General features: G+C 27.1%; 1 protein-coding gene across 1 annotated transcript in view; it reads right to left on the reverse strand.

The window, feature by feature from the left end:
- The window catches only part of LOC101236472 (serine/threonine-protein phosphatase 6 regulatory subunit 3), a 92,875-nt gene that overhangs the window by 43,568 nt on the left and 27,219 nt on the right, over nt 1–22,088 (reverse strand). Inside the window, exons 7-10 of the mRNA XM_065812554.1 lie at nt 21,286–21,420; nt 13,198–13,263; nt 12,836–12,942; nt 4,505–4,689 (exon numbers count right to left, since the gene is read on the reverse strand). Of these exons, the coding sequence (XP_065668626.1) occupies nt 4,505–4,689; nt 12,836–12,942; nt 13,198–13,263; nt 21,286–21,420 (493 nt within the window). The remainder of the gene's footprint in view (nt 1–4,504; nt 4,690–12,835; nt 12,943–13,197; nt 13,264–21,285; nt 21,421–22,088) is intronic.

The raw sequence follows: 22,088 nt of genomic DNA on the forward strand, positions 1-22,088 counted from the left end.
TCACAATAATAACTCTCTCTCTCTCTGATATATGTGTATGAAATGCTATTAATATCGCCATCCTGAGATTATAAATAATATAAAGAGAGTCATGTAAAGGAATTGAGAAGGAGGATGAAAAAAAAGGAGATTAAAGTATATGTATCAACTAAAAGGATATGTACAATCTATATATGATAGACATTTATTAAAGAAAAAAAGCAATTTTTGTATATATATACAGTGGTGGAAAAAAGTCATGTGCCCGACCACAAATTTAGTTTATTTTACAGAGTTTGTTAATTAGTTACCGTTGCAGAGACAACATGAATCAAGTCCAATACCTTCAAGTGTTAAGAAATCACATGCTACCTACAGCCAGAGAGCTTTATGGCAGAAGAGTTTCCTTTACCTTCCAACATGATTATGCACCTTGCCATAAAGCTAAGCGAGTTTGCGATTTCCTACATGATAAGGATGTTAAGTAATTGGAATGGTCACCCCAGAGCCCAGATATAAATCTCATTAAACATGCATGGGAAATCCTGTTCACGGCAATCAGGGGTAAAATCCACGCAATCAGGATGAACTTTGAAACTTGCTGCAAAATGCTTGGAATAACATCAATCCACAGCACCTTCAAGATCTTATTGAGTCTATGCCTTGACAAATTGAACAGCTGCGTTTAGCTAAGGGTGGACATACTAAGTATAAGTAATTCTTCCAGTTCTCGATTGACTATTTACTGTTGTTTATGAAAAAGGTAAACACTGTACAAATATAGAGTGATTGTTTGATGTTTCTGTTTTATCTAGCAAAAAATTCCATTAAAAATTTATTGGACACATGACTTTTTTCTGCCACTATATATACATATATATATATATATATATATATATATATATATATATATATATATATATATATATATATATATATATATATATATATATATATATATACATATATATATATATACATATATATATATACATATATATATATACATATATATATATACATATATATATATATATATATATATATATATATATATATATATATATATATATATATATATATATATATATATACACACACACATTTATACATATATCAGGGATGCAAAGTATAGTGTCCAGGAATCCCTATTTTTATCTAGAGTCCCGCCTGCCATTAAAATTGTTGGTACTCCAGGATTCTTTTAATTTCATATCAGCATATAAACTTTTCCTAACAAAACATTATTGTAAAACCTTTCTTGTACACTTATAGCTAGATGCTGAATTATGCTTAGGTACACATGTATTATTTATATATTACATAAATGCATTTTTATACAAATATATATAAATATTAAACTAAAATAAATATTACGCATATTCAAAAACATGTACAAATTTCTTTAGATGATTGCAGCTGACAGCCTTTGGAAGAAAAAAATAAAAACTAATTCAACTGGAAAATAAAAATAAGAACCTTCAGTTAAAACAAGTGAGAAAAGTAATATCAGTCAACTTTCTGCTGTTTGTGAGTTTGATTTAAATTCTGAGATAAGGCAAATGCCTTGCCAGTAGAAAAACGGAGACCTTACTTGTTTTTATTGTGTAAAAAAAGATTGAAGGTAATTTTTCAGAAGATGTGCAGAACCAACTTTGTATGATTGAAACAGAACTTCAAACTGCTTTAAAAGTAATTCCAGAAATTATATCAATCTTTAGAATAAATTGTCCACCCTAGATGATTTTTTTAAAAGTTTATTCATTGATTGACTATTTCCCAGAAATTATAAGTGATGGCTGCAGAGTTCCTTTGTCTTTGCCAATCTATAAAGTAAGCATGGAAGGACTGTTTTTAGTAATAAAGCACATGACTCTGGACCAATGTAGACGGTTTACATCCGATTAGGTAAATAATATGCTTTTGAAATCCCTCTTTTTGATTTCAGATTTTCTAAAAATCAATAGGACTTCACACTCTGATATATTTACATACTCACATATATATCATTATCAAGGTGTATTTAGATCGCTACTTTCCTAATAAATCCTTGACAAATTTGTTTAATGTAACATTTTGTTTCGAAGCCAGTATTATAGTGTAATAAAAGATTGCCTTACCTAATAAAAGATTGCCTTACATTAAAAAGTTATCAATATACTATTTGTCTAGTTAGAAAGGTTTTTGCATATTGTTGTGATTATAAACTTTTAAAAATTGTTTGTCAGTAACAACATAATCTAACATTTTGCTTTCTTTTAAGCGATGGGCAAGACCTGATATCTCTCCAATTAAATATGTGAAAATTCGAGGATGATTGAATAGTACTGTCTCAGTATAAAATAGCAGAGATTCTCAAAGTTTCTCAAAGCAAAAATTTGATTTGGAGGATTTATTGTGAGTGCTTTGCAATCTACCAGTAGAGAATGAAAATGAATTTCAACCTCTAGAACAGACAGAAAAATCAGAGGCATGTACTTAAAGAACAAAAAACAAGCAATAAATCTGCTATCCAAGCAAATAAGGAAAGAAGACATTGACATAAATCTATGTTTTTGTTATCCATGAACCTCTGGGTTGGTGTTAGCTCAAGCATAAGTTACTATATGCATGTTTATGTTCCTTTTGAATCTGATGTGATGTAATGTTTTGAACCTGATGCGTGCAATATGCATGTTTGTGTTCCTTTTAAACCTGATGTGGTGTTAGCTTAGTAACGAACTAGTAATTACAATCATATAACAGACCATTCATTTTAAATTCCCTTCAGAATTTTTCTTTGTATATTCAAAATCTCCTGAGCAATGTGGCAGAGTACTGCTTACAGAAGTAACTTCTGGCCTAACTTAGGTCAGGTTAGGTTCAAGATCATCATGATCACCTAGCTACTGGTAACATAATTACTTTACAACCAATTTTATATCCTGCTGCCTTGTAGTATTTTTTGTAAATTTTTCTTGGCAAAAAAGCAAACTCAAACTAAGAAATTAACTCTGACTTAAAATATATCTTGCCTTCAGGCTCTTGGTTGAGTAAAGGCTACAGATGGTGTCTCTATAAAAATACTCACCCTTGGCAGATACAAACTTTATCTGGCTAGTGTCTTGTAGGAGGCCTCTTAGACAATTACTTTAGGGGTAAGTAGAAAATCAATTAACAGTATTAACAGTGCCATGTTGTGCATTTGTCCTGTTAGTGCTATTGGATGAGGCCACATAAGAAGCCCTTTGTTACTGCTTTGTGTTTATTAGCAAGACTGAGAACAGATCAAAATGATGGTCAACATAACCAAGAAAAAAAAAAATTAAAATTATGCAAGATGGAGTAGTGTTACTAATGATCCGATATTGCTCACAGTTCATGTGACGCACTCTCGAAGTCTAAACTTTTATGCATAACTGATTGTGGATCAAACAATACCCAATGGAACTCTCAAATTGTCTGTATAAAAATATAATTTATGCAGAAATTGTAGATAACCATGTTATACCTATCAAAACAATGGAAAATTATTGAAAATTGAGCAATATCTAGCCAAGCTTACAGTCTTCAAACCAAAATCAAATTGGTGTTGTTTTAAATCAAGTATTTTTATTAGCTCATAAAAATTTCCTTAAAGGATTTTGCAAATTTATTTCTAAACTTCAAACATGTCCTTGCAAATTTATTTCTAAACTTCAAACATGTCCTTGCAAATTTATTTCTAAACTCAAACATGTCCTTGCAAATTTATTTCTAAACTTCAAACATGCCCTTGCAAATTTATTTCTAAACTTCTGTCCTGCTAGCTCAGGACGAATAGAAAGAACATTTTTCTCGTTTTGTTTTATCAAAAATTAGGAATAAATTGGAAGTGAAAAGGCAAATAAGCTTGTGCAAATACAAAGACAGTTAAAAAATAGATAGTTGGTTTTGGGTAGATTTTTCAAATCAACCTTGTTGAAGTTTAACCTAAAATGAATTCACAGAAGTAGCATTAACAACAGTAGTTAGATGCTGGTGCATAACTTCTTAATGAATCAGAGTATTGAAATAACCGTTAATAATTATGAAACTTTCTGAAATAAATGTTGAATAATTTAAGTACTTATTAAAAAATTATGAGTTAAAATGTCATTGTTTAAAGTTTTTTTAAATTTTAATAGATTTTTCATTAAGATTGACTTCATTAAATTGATGCACAGAGAAAGTGGTAAACCCAATATTGCCTTATTAACTGAGCCAGTCCCTAGTTTATTTCTGTATATAAAAAAGAGATTTCAATAAATCTTTTATAAAAAGTATTTATATTAAAAAACTTTTGTTTCACACAAAAAGATAAGGCAACAACTGGTTATTAAGATATTAACAACAACAAAATTCACAAATAGCTAAAAATCACAAATCACAAAATCACAAATAACAACTAATAACATAGCAAAATATGTAATATTAAATCACTCAACGAGTATCGATAACAAATATGCAAATCTCAATTCTTTCTTTGTTCAAATATTATACTTTCAAAGAAGAAAAAAACATTTACTTATTGTTAGTCTTTCATGATCAATTGGATGTATAATATCCTCCATGCCATCTGTAGGTTCCTCAGGACGTTTAACTTCTATCAAAGATCCCAAAAATGTAATTCCATTAACCATAGAAGAATCTGCATAAAGACCATGAAGATCATTAAACATCACATTTAAAAGATGTTCAACTGTCTCTTTCCTAAACAGTTTAGATATTGTAATAGATATTTAATTAGATATTTAATTAGCATGTATTATTATAAAAAAGTTTATTCTTTTTAATATATATATATATATATATAGCTTTCAAATAAATAACAACTTTTTGTTATTTATCAAACTGATATTCATTTGAAAATTATTACTAAACTAGTACTACTTAGACCATATATATATATATATATATATATATATATATATATATATATATATATATATATATATATATATATATATATATATATATATATATATATATATATATATATATATATATATATATATATATATATATATTCGGAATATATATATATACACACACACACACATATATATATATACACATATATATTCGGAATATATATATATATATTCGGAATATATATATATATATATATATATATATATATATATATATATATATATATATATATACTAGCATGAGTTACCCGGCGTTGCCCGGGCCAATATTTAAACTGGCTTACCTGATATCTGTACAGAAAAATGGGCCCAAAAAATGGGCCCCCCTGACCCCGGGGTTAGGGGGGCCTATTTTTGGGCCCCCTGACCCCGGGGGTCGGGGTACGGGGTCAAAACCCAGCTAAGAACCTTCTCCTCCTCGAGGACTACCCCCATGCCAAATTTCATCGAGATCGGTCCGGCGGTTAGGATTTCTATAGAGAACAAACAAACACACACACAAACACACATTGCCCTTTATATATATAGCTGGAGTTACCCGGCGTTGCCCGGGGCAATATTTAAACTGGCTTACCTGATATCTGTACACAAAAATCGGCCCAAAAAATCGGCCCCCCTGATCCCGGGGTCAGGGGGGCTCAATTTTTAGCCCCCTTGACCCCGGGGGTCGGGGTACAGGGTCAAAACCCAGCTAAGAACCTTCTCCCCTTCGAGGACTACCCCCATGCCAAATTTCATCGAGATCGGTCCGGCGGTTTGGATTTCTATAGAGAACAAACACACACACACACATTGCCCTTTATATATATAGAAGATATATATTTGGAATATATATATATATACATTTGGAATATATATATATATATATATACATTTGGAAAATATATATATATATATATATTTGGAATATATATACACACACGCACACACACACACACACACACACACACACACACACACACACACACACACACACACACATATATATTTGCTATAAATGTATAGGCAAGAGGGAAAAAATTTCAAAATTTATTACGCCAAGGGAAGGTCTTGAACCCCCTGAAATGACACTGATGACAGCGCATTTAACCACTGAGCAATTGATGATTTGCGTTTAGGAGAAAAACAAACCTAATTATGATTTTTCTTTATATATAATATTATATGTATATGTATATGTATATATATATATATATATATATATATATATATATATATACATATATACATATATACATATATATATATATATATATATATATATACATATATACATATATACATATATACATATATATATATATATATATATATATATATATATATATATAAATATATATATATATATATATATATATATATATATATATATATATATATATAGCAAAAAGACATAATTTTTAAAATAAAATTTTAAAGTTTTCTCATATTATACATATATTATACGTGATTGTTCAAAGCAAAACAGTTTAAGCAAAAAAGACTTGTAATTACTAAAAAAGTTTTTTTATATAACACACGATTCTGTATAAAACGTTATATAAGTGGATTTCTTACATTTGAATATAATATATTTGTTTATTGTTATATTATGTTATATTTGTGCTAAAAATGGAATAAAGCTGTGTTCATTTAGAGAACCTGCTTGAAAAGTGTTGATTAATTGCAATTGGTATAAGAGTTCATAAAATGGTTTGTTTTCAATTACACGCATAAATTGGATAGAGTGGTTTATTGCGCTAAAGAAAGAATTTTATTAGGCGCACTAAAAATAAGGCGGTTTATTTCGCTGTCGTGGGTGCTGTTTTATGAGAGTTCAAACCCACCCTTAACACAATATATTTTTAATTTTTTTAATCTGGTTGTATATATTTAAAGCAAAAAAAAAAAAATATATATATATATATAGCAAACAAGACTTAATTTTTAAAATAAAATTGAAAATTTTTTTTTAGCTACAGACTTTTCTTTTTTTTTTTTTTTTTTCCTCCACAGCACACCTTCTGAAATAGCAGGACTGTCTTACTTTAATAAGTTTCAGAGCATAATTTTTTTCAGACCAACCACAGCATATTAGAAACTAATTACCTGAACACAATAACAACATAAGTATCTCAATCAATTTCCCCTGTTTTTTGATGTTTTTAGAATTTTTAGCTTTTTTAAAAAAAATTTTGTTTGCTAAAGTGTATAATATCATTACTTATGTTTATATATAATCTCTATGTTTATATATAATCTCTTCACAAGCATATTGTATTTTAAAAAATCTAAAAAAATTAAAAAAAAAAACTAAAAACATAAATATCTCTATCATGACATATGCGCAACAAACTTCTCCGGGAAAATAAAATGGAAATAAATGCTATAGATCAAAAATAAGGAGATATTGCTGCAATGCAGTTTTCAAGTGAAACTAAAAATGTAAAACCTGATATGTTTCAAGAATGTTTGAACATTATATAATTAAAAGTTTACATAATTTAGATATTACATACACTTTGTGTTTTCTTATAAAAGTTGTTTTAAATGTTTTTCATTTGCAATGGCTGCTAAGAAACCCGTGTCAAACACGCTCGAAAGGGCACTACTCCTAACAGCACTACTATTAAGTCCGCCAATAATATATAAGATATATACATAAACATTTTTGTGATGTTTTAATTTTTTAAATTTAAATTATTAAAAAATTAATTAAAATAGAGTAATATAATGTACAAATCATTTTTTTGAAAATAATGATTTTTAAACTGATTTAAATGATTGTTATTTACAATTATGATGTAAATGGTAGGTTGTCTTAATAAAGTCTTCAAAGTTAATAAAAAAATTATTTAAATGGCGAGTCATCATTAGATTTCTTTTTGCAACAGTTTAATGCTTGAAAATCATTATTTTCAATGAAATCATTTAGTTTAACAATCCTTGGCCTTGTATAGATGAACTAATATCTCTGTGTGAGCTTTTTATCAACATTAGTAAAGAAATACTTGATCCTAGCATGCATATATATATATATATATATATATATATATATATATATATATATATATATATATATATATATATATACACATACTCTTGCATGATCATCTTCAAGTTTTTACCATAAAATGTCAGTTTTAGGTTTTTTGTTAATTCTAAAGACTAGAAAAAAAAGTTTTGTTTTAATTATTTGATAGACTACCTGCTCCAACCAAACCCTCAGTTGATGTAGCAGTACTCCGTTGCGAGTCAGGCTATTTATCAGTTGATGTAACAGCACTCCGGTGTAAGTCAGGCTATTTGTCAGTCGATGTAGCAGCACTCCATTGCGAGTCAGGCTATAAAATAGTTGATGTAGCATCACTCCGCGCATGTTTTACAGTTAAAAATAAAAACATTCAGAACGTTTTTAACAACATTCAGAACATTTTTAACAACATTAAGAACATTTTTAACAACATTCGGAATGTTTTTAACAACATTCAGAATGTTTTTAACAACACCCAGACACAGTAATTGCAAAAATTCCAAAAGATGTTTTTGCTGGTAATGTTTCACTTACTGCTACAGCCTGTGATATATCACCAAATGTTTTACAGAAGGTAACAAATGCAATTCTATATCAATCAGGTGTTGATCTTAAAGAAGTTAAAAGCAGTCAGTCTACCGCATATAGAAAAATGAAAAAAGAAAATGAAAACATGGCAAAAATTTCAAAAGAAGATGTTAAAGCAGCTATAGACGCATCTCCATATCCATGTATAATTCATTTTGATGGGAAGACCTTGTTTGAGCTAAACAAAGGAAAAATGTTAAAGAGGGATAGAATGGCTGTTTTAGTTAACACTAATGGACAGACTTACCTACTTGGAGTACCTCCACTAGCGTCATCCACTGGTGAAGATGAGTTCTTAGGTGTAATGAACTTAATTAAGGAGTATCAACTTACGTCAAAAACTAGAGGAATAGGCTTTGATACAACATCATCCAACACTGGGACAAATAAAGGATCAGTTTCCAGAATATCTCAAGAACTGGATAAGTATCTCCTCCAAATAGCATGTAGGCATCATGTGACTGAATTAAGAATGCTTCACTTTTGGAAATTAGTGACCAATGAAGAAACTAGTGGACCTGATAATCCTCTTTTCAAAAAGCTTAAAAATATTTTTGAAGAACCTAATTTTAACTATAATTCAGTTCTACTGTTACGGTTTGATTGGAATAAGGTTAAAAGCAGTTTTTTAGAAAAGGCAGCTATGAAGTCATTAACATTTTGCAAAGCATACGTTAGTAAACCAGGTATTATAAGAGATGATAGAAGTGAGCTTGCAGAATTAGTTGTCACGTACTTATCCCCTATAACATATAAAGTAAGAAAAACTGGTGCTATTCATCATGCAAGATTTTTAGGAAAAGCAATTTATTATCTAATGCTTCGGCTTTTATCCAATCAACTTACGTTTGTTTAGGAAAATGATAAACTGAAAATTGAAATTAAGCTTATTACAGAATTTATTGTTTGCTTTTATGCAAAATGGTATCTACAATCTGAGGATATCATCAAAGCTCCTTTTCTTGACATTACAGCCATACATCAATTGCATCTGTACAAGAAGGTATGTACAAACCCAATAGCTGTCGATGCTGTATTAGAGTCTTAGTATAAACACTGTTGGTATTTGGATTCAACAATGATACCTTTAGCTTTGCTAGATGATGAGTTAGCATCAGAGGAGAAGGCAAAAATTGCATCAGCAATTCTGTCATTTGATATGCCTAGCTCTGACTATTATAAGCCTGAGAATAAAGTAAAGCAAGATATCAAGGAAATTTATAAAATGAATACGAAAATTGGGAAAAAACCACCATCCTTGTCTGCCTTGGTTGATGTCTTTTCTTACCTGATTTTTGACATGATTGGGTTTGATAAGCAACGAGTTCAAGACTGGCTTTCACTTCCACTAAACTATTGGCATACTCAGTCATGCTTCAAAAGTTTTCAAAAATATGCTGAAACTTTGATTTTTGTAAATGACCATTCAGAACGGTCAATAGGTATGATGGGGCAGTATATTCATAGATATTCTGATAAAACTGAAAAGCACAACAGATTGCTAACTGTGGACAAAGTTCGATCTGTATTCAGATCACAAGAACAAAAATCCGGTACAATTTCAAAGATTAAGTTTAATGATGGACTTGGTGTGATGCGAAAAAAGATAAAGAGTTAAACTTGATTATTATTAGATTTGTAAATTTTTTTCCTGTTATAAAACTTGAATATAAATTTATAATTTTATTTATTTTTGATCATTTTGATTTTTCAATATAGATAAATAGTGTTTTTTTCAATATAGGTAAACAACATTGCTGAGGTCACAACCAACAACTGTTCATTCTTTCTGGCAAAATGAAGTTGGTTGCTCCCTCTGGTATGTCTTGGGAATAGTTAGAGGGGCCTTGTGTGTATATGCTAATACACACAAGGCTTATAAATAAATAAATAAATATATATATATATATATATATATATATATATATATATATATATATATATATATATATATATATATATATATATATATATATATAAATCTAACTTTAACTACAAAAATTCTGATTTTCATGATTTTCAATACCACTAAACATAGATTTTTGAGAAGTGGGAAAAAAACCATATATTTTTAAACAAAAATATAGGCCTATATACATATAGCAGAAAAATAAAAATTTGAAAAAAAAAAATTAAATTTTTAACTTGAGGGGGGGGGGGGGGTAGGGAAAGTGATCGGACAGCGCTCAAACTTTGCGAGGCTCATTTTTTATACATTTGCCCCAAATTTAGGGGTATGGTTTTTTAGATTTGAAAATTCACTTTTTTTGAATACCCCTAGTATATATATATACATATATATGTATATTTATATATATACATATATATATATATTTAAATATATATATGTATATATATAAATATATATATATATAAATATATGTATATATATATATTTATATATATATATATGTATATATATACATATATATATATGCATATATATATGTATATATATATATATATATATATATATATATATATATATATATATATATATATATATATATATATATATATATATATATATATATATATATATAGATCTATAGTTTGTTGTCTTTAGGAAGAGCGGAAGGAAAAAAGTGATTCTTACGCCAACACATACGTCACTTTTAATTACTTTTGACATTCGTCCAACATTTGCGTGTTGGACGAAAGTAAAAACCATTAATTTATTTACAAATAAATCGTTTTTTAAAAAAACCAAAAAAATGCAAATTTAATTGACCAGAATGTTTTAAAAACATTCTGAATGTTTTTAACAATATAAACAATGTTTTTCTTTTTATTTTTTTTGATAAAATGTTTTTATTTTTATTTTTTTTTACTGTAAATCATGCGCAGAGTGTTGCTACATCGACTATCTTATAGCCTGACTCGCAAGGGAGTGCTGCTACATCAACTGACAAATAGCCTGACTCGCAAGGGAGTGCTGCTACATCGACTGACAAATAGCCTGACTCGCAAGGGAGCGCTGCTACATCGACTGACAAATAGCCTGACCTGCAAGGGAGTGCTGCTACATCTACTATCTTTTAGCCTGACCTGCAAGGGAGTGTTGCTACATCGACTGAGGGTTTGGTTGGGGTAGGCAGTCTATCAATTAATAAAAAAAAATAATTCCGGTCTTGCATTTTAATTTTTACTTTTTGTCAACAAAATATGGAAAAAACTTTCGGACAACATCTAAGGGTTGTGTGTGTATATATATATATATATATATATATATATATATATATATATATATATATATATATATATATATATATATATATATATATATAAAAGATTTTCTGTTTGCCAATCATTCTTGAATTTTAAAATAATTTAGATAGAACAACATTCAATATAAGGTTATACACCTTTTCATTATATTGTACTTTTTGTTTTTTTCAGATAGGGACATGATTTTGCACGAGACTAAATCCAGCTATGATAAATTTATACAAATAGTTTTCCACTACCAAATAGGGTGGAAAATTCCTATTTCCTGAAAAGCAATTCATAGCAGTAAATTTTTTAAAAACTTGTTTTGGTTGACATTACACAGTAGATAGAGTAGATTTTACATTGCTAGTATAAATTATATAATTTTCATTAACACTGGAGTGATTCAAAGCAAATTGAGACTCATTATCAATTATTGACTTCTAATCTTCTAATTATTGATAGCGTCAATATCTGCAAAATGCAGAACCGCAAGATATTGACTTAATTTTACTTTTGTTCTTAATGATTAGTAAATCATTAAAAACAAAGATGTATTGCTGAGTATAACTAAATTATCAATCTGTTTCTGATAAGCTCTATCTTTATAGGTTGAGATGTTAAAGAAATTAATATTTCTTTAAAAGTTTGTTGATCTGGTTTTCAAAAGAAAAAAAATCACATAAAAAAATACTGAAAATATTTTTATTTTTATATAAAAACTTATTTGTATAAAATGCATTAAAAAATTATAACATGTTTTATTAAGTAATAAAATGAACTTATTTTTTCATAGTTTTTAAATGATAATCAGAAATTTGTATATAATTTTGCTTCTTTTGAATAACAGGTTTACACATTTTTAAAGAAATACTTATGTGATAATATTAGAAACCTGTCAAAAGTTCAAAGACCATTGAACTACCTCTAAAAACTTTTAGAGGTAGTTCAATTTGTTTGTGTAATTTTATTATATGGAATACATAAAAAAGGTTGAGATATGGTTTGACATTTAAAAAAAGTTATATTTTAAGTACCACTCTAATATATCAGATTTATTTAGTAATAAAATAAACAAAGGTAATAAAGGTAAACAAATTACAATAAGCATTACTTTTCCAAAGTTCTTAGCAAAGGATCTTCATCAAATTCAAACTGGGACATTGAATCTCTACCAATACGCAACAATTCGCTGAGCAACTGACCAGCATTGTAGTGAACCTTAAAATTTACTAAAAATTATTATTCTGAAGGTTAATTAATTACAGAACCAAATTTATTTTTCGAAAAAAATCAGAATACTATAACTATTTAACTAAAAATACATAGTTATCTTTTAAGCTATAATTTAAAGTTAAATTTTATTAAAAAAAAAAAAACAATATTTTTATCAACAACATTTAATTTAAAAAAAAAAACTAGTTAAAAGCAACTTAGTAAAAAAATTTAAAATCTAAAAAAACCAAAAAAACTTACATCTTCGTTTTGTTTAGAATGAAGCAAGTTTGTTAACTTTTCAATTAATTTTTCTTCATCAAGCCACTTTAAAAAAAATGAAATTGTAAACATTAAAACATGAAACTGTTAAAAACTTGACTTTAAATGAATTTTTAAATAGAGACATTATTTTTAAACTTATTTCAACTAAAAATATGTTTTCTTAAAAAGAAAGTAAGATCAAAATATGAAAAGGCCGGAGTTTCAGTCCCATTTTTTGCCTGGGTAAAAATTGGATTCTGTTTTAAAATTGTTGCATCATTCTGTAGAGAAAAAATGACTATAGGTGCTGGTCAAGTCAAATTTAAATCTAGAATTCTACTGTGTTATTAAGACGAATGATGTAATAGACACTGTTACTCTAAAACTACTGATTTTTTTTATTGGAAGAAGATTAGAGATGACACTTTTACTTTCGATGTAAAAACGTGAATTTTAAGCATAAATTACTTTGCATACTCATATAAAAATATATAATTTATATAAATTTTTAAAATATATAAATTTTTATATAAATTATATAATTTACTTACATGTATAATTTACTTACATGTATAATTTACTTACATGATTAAGCAATTTGTTTTTTTTAATATAAATTATAGAACCTGTAAAACTTAATTACTTAAGTTAAGTTTTTTAAATGTTACTTGAAAAAGCAATCTGTTACTGTTAAAAAGTAATTTACTTTTTTGGCGGGGAGGTGGGGGGAAATGGGCATAATTTCTAAGCTATGGTAAATTCATGCATGTGTAAACCATGACTAAATCACTGTTCATTAGAGTGCGCTTTTTTTCCAGTTTTTTTTTTTTATGTATTTGCCTTTTCAATCAATTATTTTGTTATGGTAATATGACACAATATAACATTTTTGGTATCCACAAGGACATCGACTGCTAAAACAGTTTTCAAAAAATTATAAGTCATTTAAACTATCTGATATAATTTAGATGATTAAAGGAGTGTTTATCAGATATAATCTCTTATTGCGTTTTATCATATCCAATCTGTTCGAAAAAAGATGGTAAGGAAAGCAGTTCAATAAACTCCTTTTTGTTGCATTAGTGTCCAACCACACAAGGATTAGAAAAATAAAATCTTATGCAATTAAAATAGTGCTTTAGAATAAACTTGTAATTTTTTTTCAAACATTAGTTTGACTTTACAAGATGTTTTTGGGTTTCAGTTGTCCCAGAATGAATTGTGATTGATTTTTACTACCTTATAGACTAGCTAGAGCTTTGAAACTTCCAGCATTTGTGTAAATTTAACATAATTTACATCTTAAAATTGTTTTCAGAGACAACTGGAGAATTCCACTTTTTTGAGTCTCTTTTTTCTTTTTTTAATTTTACTTTATCTTTCAGACTTTAATTTGATTTTACTTTATCTTGACAGCATTTGTGTAGTCCCATCCAGGAATCCAGGAAACAAGTTTAACATGCATGTTAAATTTGTTTCCTGGATGAGGGGGGTTGTACCCTTATTTTTTTTCCTCTAATATTTTGTTTTTATTTACAGTCGGGGTTTTTAACTTTTTAGAAAGAAAGATTTTTTGCAAAAAAGCTTAGAAAAAACATTTTTTTAAATTTATTTGTTTTAGTATTAATTTTTTTTGTTGGGAGGAAATAGGTTAGTGGCCCTGATAAAAACTCACCATAAAGGAGCCGGGGATATTTGTAGCTATGCTGCTGCTTTTCACTTCTCTTATTCAGTGTGGTTGTTATCAGAGCCGTTCCAAAGAGGTCTTTCATGTGAGGGGGGGAGATATGTGTTTTTTGCCAATTAGAGACACACACACCCAAAAAAAAGGGTCCTCAATATTTGACATTTGCCAACTATACTTCAAAACTTGTTAAATGAAATGCTAAATGTACAAATGTGCTAACTTAAATGCATAGAAACAGCTTGGAAGGGAATGGGGGGTGGGGTGGGGGTGAATACCTCCTTCACCCCCTGTTTGGGACAGCCCTGGTCATAACAACCACACTAAAAGAAATAAAAATTAGTTTCTTTTTTTGTTTATTTGTTAATAGCTACTCATAAAACTGTTGTCTGGAATGAACTAATTTCAATTAGTCTATTCCAGACAACAATTATTCCTTCATTATTCAATTATCTAACAACTATTCTAGTTAGTAATTTCCAGAAACAATTTTCATCTAGGTTAGATTGGTTTTTAAAAACAACTATGCTGAATAAAAGAAGCCAAAATACAAAACTTAAAATAAAATTGCAAAATGCAGAGCCATTTCGAAAGCAAGAACAATAAACCAGACAGTCTTTAAAAAAAACTGATGTAAATAATATCAAGATTAATGTAAAAAAAAAAAAAAATTTAAGTTAAAAAAATAAAAGTAAAAGTAAATAACTTAAAAAAAATTTAGAACTTTTCATAACCACAACAACCGCTTATTTTAATTTAGTTAATATAGCGAATTAAGTAGGATGGTTCAAAAAAGCACACTTTCAAATTTAAAATTATATGATCGATTGTGAAGAAAAGTGTCTTATTCTATCATATAGATGAAATAACATCAAGTTCTTTTTTTTTCAGTAAATTTTTGTTACTTTTTTTACTTTTAATTTTCAAAAATTTTAAGTAAAAAAGTTAATAAAAGTACAAATCACAATAATTAAACAACCAGATTCCAATCATATATTTAAAATCAGGCCCGTAGCAAGCTTTTTGATTTTGTTTGAGAATATAACTTAATGTAATGAAATGGAGCAAACTCCAAACATTTATATATTCATGTTTATGTAAAACTTTTCAAAAGTATTGCGATAATTGGAGTTGGAACTTCCCTTTCATGCCATTAGTGTGAGAGTGATGAGTTTATAACATTTATATATACACTTTTTTAACATTTTAAACTAAATTTAAATTCATTAACAAGTCTCTAGTGTCATGCAATAATCTCTTAGTGTTTAAAAACTATGACCATATAAATTTTGAACAACCTCCTCAATTATTTAGGGGATTTAAAATATTATCTTTAATTAAGTTATAAGTTTGTCTGATAAATCAAATTCTGTTCCTCATTCAAAAGTTCGAAGCGAAAGTTTATATAACTCTTTTTTTGTGAATAAGTAATCGAATGACGAATCGAAGGACTTAAAATTTGTTGAAGAATATCAAAGAAAATTAAGTTTTTATAAGTGACTTTAGTGTACAAAATCATTTGCATTTTTCAAACAATATTATAATATTGTTCACATTATTCTTATTTTTATTATTAATTTGATAATTATCAAACTAATTTTTTTTTCAAATTTAATTACGCCATTGATTTTTTTTTTTTTTTAATTACATAAAGACATTCTTTAATGCAGTGGTTGATTTTTAATTTTTATAATTTTTAATTTTTCTAAATTTGCTGTTACATATCTTTTTTTTTTTAATTACTTTTCTTTTGTAAAATATACGAATGGCAGGGGCAAAAAGAAGACAAAAATAGTCTTATTGCCAAGCCCTTAAATATCCGTACATAATAAAGTCATTTAAAACTTTTTGAAGTTTGAGTTTAATAAGTTTATTTTAGTTGACAATTATAAGTTTGTACTTTTTTGGAATATTTCTAAAAAATTAATATATATGCAGCTGAAATACAAGTTCTCCTGTTTTAGAATGTTTTTTTAGAAAAAGAGAAATCTTTTTCTAAAATAACATACTAAAACAGGAGAAATGTTGCATAAATAAAAGAAATTTTGAATAATTTTTTTTTTTTAACATATAAATAAATGGTTTAAAAAAATATCATCCATGAAAATATAAATTAAACAAAATACAAGATTTAATTTTAAATTGATTTAAATACAACTAATGAGTGATATTATACCACACCAAAAAGCAATGTAAAAAGGCTTCATAATTTGAAAATCAATTATTTTTACCACCAAACCGATTAGAAATACTTAATCAACAGCATCTTTAACTAGTATTATTAATAGTTATGTACAAATGAGGTCTTTTATTGTGTTATTAAAAACCATATTAAACTCATTAAAGACTTTATGGTAACCAATAATATACTGATGTCTTCTTGCATAAATTCTGAGATGTAATATTAATATAATTACAAAAAACCAATAATTTTGGTTAATAAATACACTTTTGGCAAATAAAACATACTTAAGTGCCAAACTTAAGTATGTTCTTGTTTATATCACATTAGAATGTTTAGGAAAATGTTGAAACAACCATCTTATTCGGTTTGGGTGTAAACTTTATATAATCATAACCTTTGAATTTTGAATTTTAAAACCCGTCCAACTAGATTTAGTGTTAGAAAACAAAAATAATAAAAATTACTAATTTGTTGCCCTCACATTTGGAGTAGGGATGGTAAATGTTTTAGGGTATTTTTGTATCCAGGCTCCAATCACCACAATTTTTATTTCTTAATCTACTTATAAATTGTTTCTACACTACAGCTTGGGTTTTAGGTATATTACATAGTGGCATAGCAAAACATTTTCGGTCAGTAGACATACATGGCCAAGGTGCCCAATTTCTGCTTCTCTGGAACAATAACTTTTCTAAAAAAAAACAAAAAAAACTCTTTAAATATATCTTAGGCCTCCTAAACTTTGCGGTTCTATGTTCAGCTGCTTATGGGACCGTAAGTTTTGCTTATACTGGCCTTACGGCAGCTAGGCCACTGATACTACATGCAGATAAAGATATTTACATGAAAATTTTTCATGCCTAAAGTATCATAGTTATTAAAATCAAGGCTTTTAGAGTCAAAGGATATTCTTGAGCAGGTGGACTTTTTTCGTGTCAAAGTGACAAAAATTTTTACAAAAATAAAGTGTCCTCTTAAAAAGTTTGGGGCTCCTTAATCTTCAGGACGGCAAAAAACTTGTAAAAGAGAACTAACAATTATGCCAATTATTTTCCTTTCAAATAAACTACCATTTATAAGTCTCTCATAGGTATATGCACCTTCTGCTAACTGCCTTGTTTCAGCTTTGTCTAAATTCCAGACCTTTCAACTGGTTGACCAGAGAGTGAATATTTTTGAGATGGTTTGATTCAGAGAATGGTTATTATAGCTAAAACTATTATGGACTGAAACTAGAGGGGGTTTTATCATGGGCAGAAACTTATTATTGATATTTTCAAACTTTACAGGGAAGAAATACCTAAAAGCAGGCAAATCAAATGTTGCGGCAAACTAAATGTTAGTGACTTAAAGCTTTACTTTTTTGCATCACTTTTGTACAAGATCCTGTCAAAGTTATTGTAAAATATAAGTAAATTTACTTACTTTATACAAATTACTTTTAATTTACTTTACAAATTATATAAAATGTAAGCTTATGTAATTTAAATTTTATTTTATATAATTTATTTTTAATAAAGATTTGTTATTACTTTTAAAATCAAAAAATTCCTACTTAAAAAATATTATTTTATTTGTAAATTTAATTTATATTTGGTGACATATTACTTTTATGTAATTTACTTTCATATGCAAGTTTTTTTTTTAATAAAATTTTTTTTAATTAGTTACTTATATAGGTAAATGTAAATTACAGTTTGAGGAACTTTTATATTATGTAATGTAATTTTCAAATGTAATTAACTTTTAAATGTAAAAACTTTTTCATGTGACCTACTTTTACATGTAAAAGTAAAATACTTTTTGATGTAATCTTCTTTTACATAACTTACTTTAAAAAGTAAAAAAACTTACATTATAAAGTAAAAGTTGTTTAAAAAAAAATGTATTACTTATACGGAAATGTAAATTTACATAAAACATTTAAAATTACTTATGCAATTTACTTTTTAATAAAAATTAACTTACTTATGTAAGTAAAAAAAAGTAAGTAAAGAGCCATCCCTAGTTCAAACACTACCATCATCTAGTACTTACAGCAGTACTATCTATAGTTGTTTTAGCATCCTAGTCAGGATCAAGGAAATCATAGTTTCAGACTGCTAAATGGTTTTGATGTGACAAAAAATCTTTTTATAAAAAGTCAAAAATAGTTAAGTCATAAAAAGCGGTTAAAACTTGAAGATGAAAGATAATAACAGTCTGAATAATTTTACTAGAAATAATAATAATCAGAGATAATTTGAAAAACAACAACACCATGAGTAGGCAACTTATTTTAGAAAAATCAATTGTATCAAGCGGGAGTACCTTTATTAGACCATAAAACTATAATGTGCAAAATTTGAAAGTTGCAAGTTTTCCTGATTCTATCTTATTTTAATTTAATTTTTTTACAAATAATTCATTATGAAACATAAACTAGAATTACTTACAATTAATGAATTTTTAAAACGAGAGTGGATATAAAACATTTACCTGCGTACTTTAATATATAATAAAACATAAATAATTTATTTTTCAATTTTTATAACTCTTCAGACATGTTTGGGTCCTGTTAATTGCCATATAATTAGATGAACTTATATAAGTAAAACATTTATAAAAAAAAAAAAGTTTTAAATGTTGCAACTTATTTGGGTTTAGATAGCTAACAAAAAAAAAAATTCAGATATATATATTTTTTAAGTTCAAACTTATTTTTCAAATAAGATAATTACTAGTTAACTTTAGATTATTTTATTTTTGAGTTAACTTTTATTTTCTTATAAACTCTAGCTTGAAGCAACTTAATACCAAAAATTGCTGTTACCATGGGTAATAATAATAACAATGAGTATAACTAGATAGGGAATGAAGAAAAAAACAGAAAAAAAATTTACTAGAAATTAAAGAAAAACAACTAAAAATAAATATTAATTATTCTTAAATAAAGAAAGTAAATTTCGTAAATTTTACAAAACTAAAATTCTAAACTTTACTTTGAAGAACACAAACATTGTTATAAAATGTATTCTTTAAACTAGTAATTGAAACTAGTAATTGGAAAAATTTTTATCATTAAAACGAACAGTTATTTTTAAATAAAATTTAGAACTAAGGTTATATTATAAATGTTTCATCATATAGAACTTTTATTTTATGTTTTGTTATTAAATATCTCCTCTTCAAGGCCCAGGCAGCCATTATAGACATGGAGGACATTAATTTTTTTTTCATAGGCATACAAGTATACAGCGTATACAAAACAACCCCTATACACTATTACCACATTTAAGTAAACCTGAAAATAATTTTATCATATATATCTGAACTTAAGTTTAGCTAAATATTAATTTTATTATCTTGATAAAGTTGATATGCAATCCAATCTACATATTGGTCAGTTGCAACAGAAAAAAAAAAAAAAAGAGAAAGTATTTAATAAATTTTAAATAACCCTTACTTATAATGGTTCCCTGAAAATTTTTTAGATCAACCAAATATGTTTGCTAAAACATATTTCGTTTAATAAATCCTTAAACAATATCCTAAACTAACTTAACCAATTAAAAATATCAAACGAATTTACTAGTATAAACTGAGGCTTTTATGTAACAAAATAAACGATAACAAATTATTGTAAAAACATTATTGCAGTCTAGGTAGTAACCCTCTGTTGATAATTTGGTGTTTTGAAAAATTACTTGGATAAACCCCTGTTACAAACACGTAGACTTTCAAAACAACTTTACAAAGTAGACTTTCAAAGATTGAAGGTTCAAATCCACTCTTTGCCTCCGGAAATATTTAACTCAGCTTGTTTCTCTGCATGACAGCCATGACATTTAACAAGATTTTTGTTTAACAAGGTTTTTGTCTAACAAGGTTTTTGTTTAACAAGGTTTTTGTTTAACAAGGTTTTTGTTTAACAAGGTTTTTGTCTAACAATATTTTTGTCAAACAATGTTTTATTTTAGAGTTTAAGGTTGAGAGAGTTAATAAAGTTTAAAAAAAGAGTAGCTTCCTTGACTGAAGTGGGGTGACCTCTGAAGCCTTGTGGAAGAAACAACAAATTAGTAGAAAAAGTAGTAAAAGACAAATGTTTTGTGTATGTAGTTTATATTTATTTTGTAGTTTATATTTATATTGTAGTTTATATTTATATTGTAGTGATGGCAAACCTATACATTGAAAACATGACATAAAAATATAAAAATTAAAATACTTTTCATACCCGAGACACTTCCAGTCTAATTTCATGTGAGTCTACACCAGTAACAAGCTTAATAAATAACTCCATAATAGCAGATATTTCAATATGAACAAGCAATTTATTTACAGCATCATTTGATTTCAGAAAAGCAATTACCTGGAAAATATTAAAACTGATTTTTCAAAACATGTTTACCAACTATAATTATAGTAAACTAAAATACAAAAATAAATTTAAACTATATTTGAATTAATAACAATATATGGGCGATTCCACCATTACTTACGGGACATTTTAGATTTTTGTAATGTCACATTTTTAGATACATATTTTTTATCTTAACAGAATATATGCTTATATATTTATGAATCTTCCCAAAAACATTTATTTGTTTTCCTGTATATTTAAATTTCGTTCAATTATTATAAGTTTAGGAATTATAGTTGATTATATGCTGTGTTACTTACGGGACGCAAAAAAAACTTGCATTAAACTTGTTGTTTTCAGTTGAATATTTCAAGCCAAATATATAACCTACATAAACTGGCTTCTTAAATTAAATTAAGTAGTCGTTATTCTGCGTAAAACTATTCAAAAGATTGTTTTAGCTATTTATTTATATATCTTAAATCAAATTAGTTATCGTTACTTACGGGGACAATTCTACGCTTTTATCAAAATGTAGCTTACCTACCATTTATATAGAAAGTATGATGCATGACTTTAATTTGAAATTTAAAACAAAAAAATAACACAAACAACATTATTAATCAAAATTTTAAATTTTTAAACAAATGGCAACCCAATGATAACTTGGTATTTGT

This window comes from Hydra vulgaris, chromosome 12 (assembly GCF_038396675.1).
Source record: "Hydra vulgaris chromosome 12, alternate assembly HydraT2T_AEP".
Classification (NCBI taxonomy): domain Eukaryota; kingdom Metazoa; phylum Cnidaria; class Hydrozoa; order Anthoathecata; family Hydridae; genus Hydra; species Hydra vulgaris.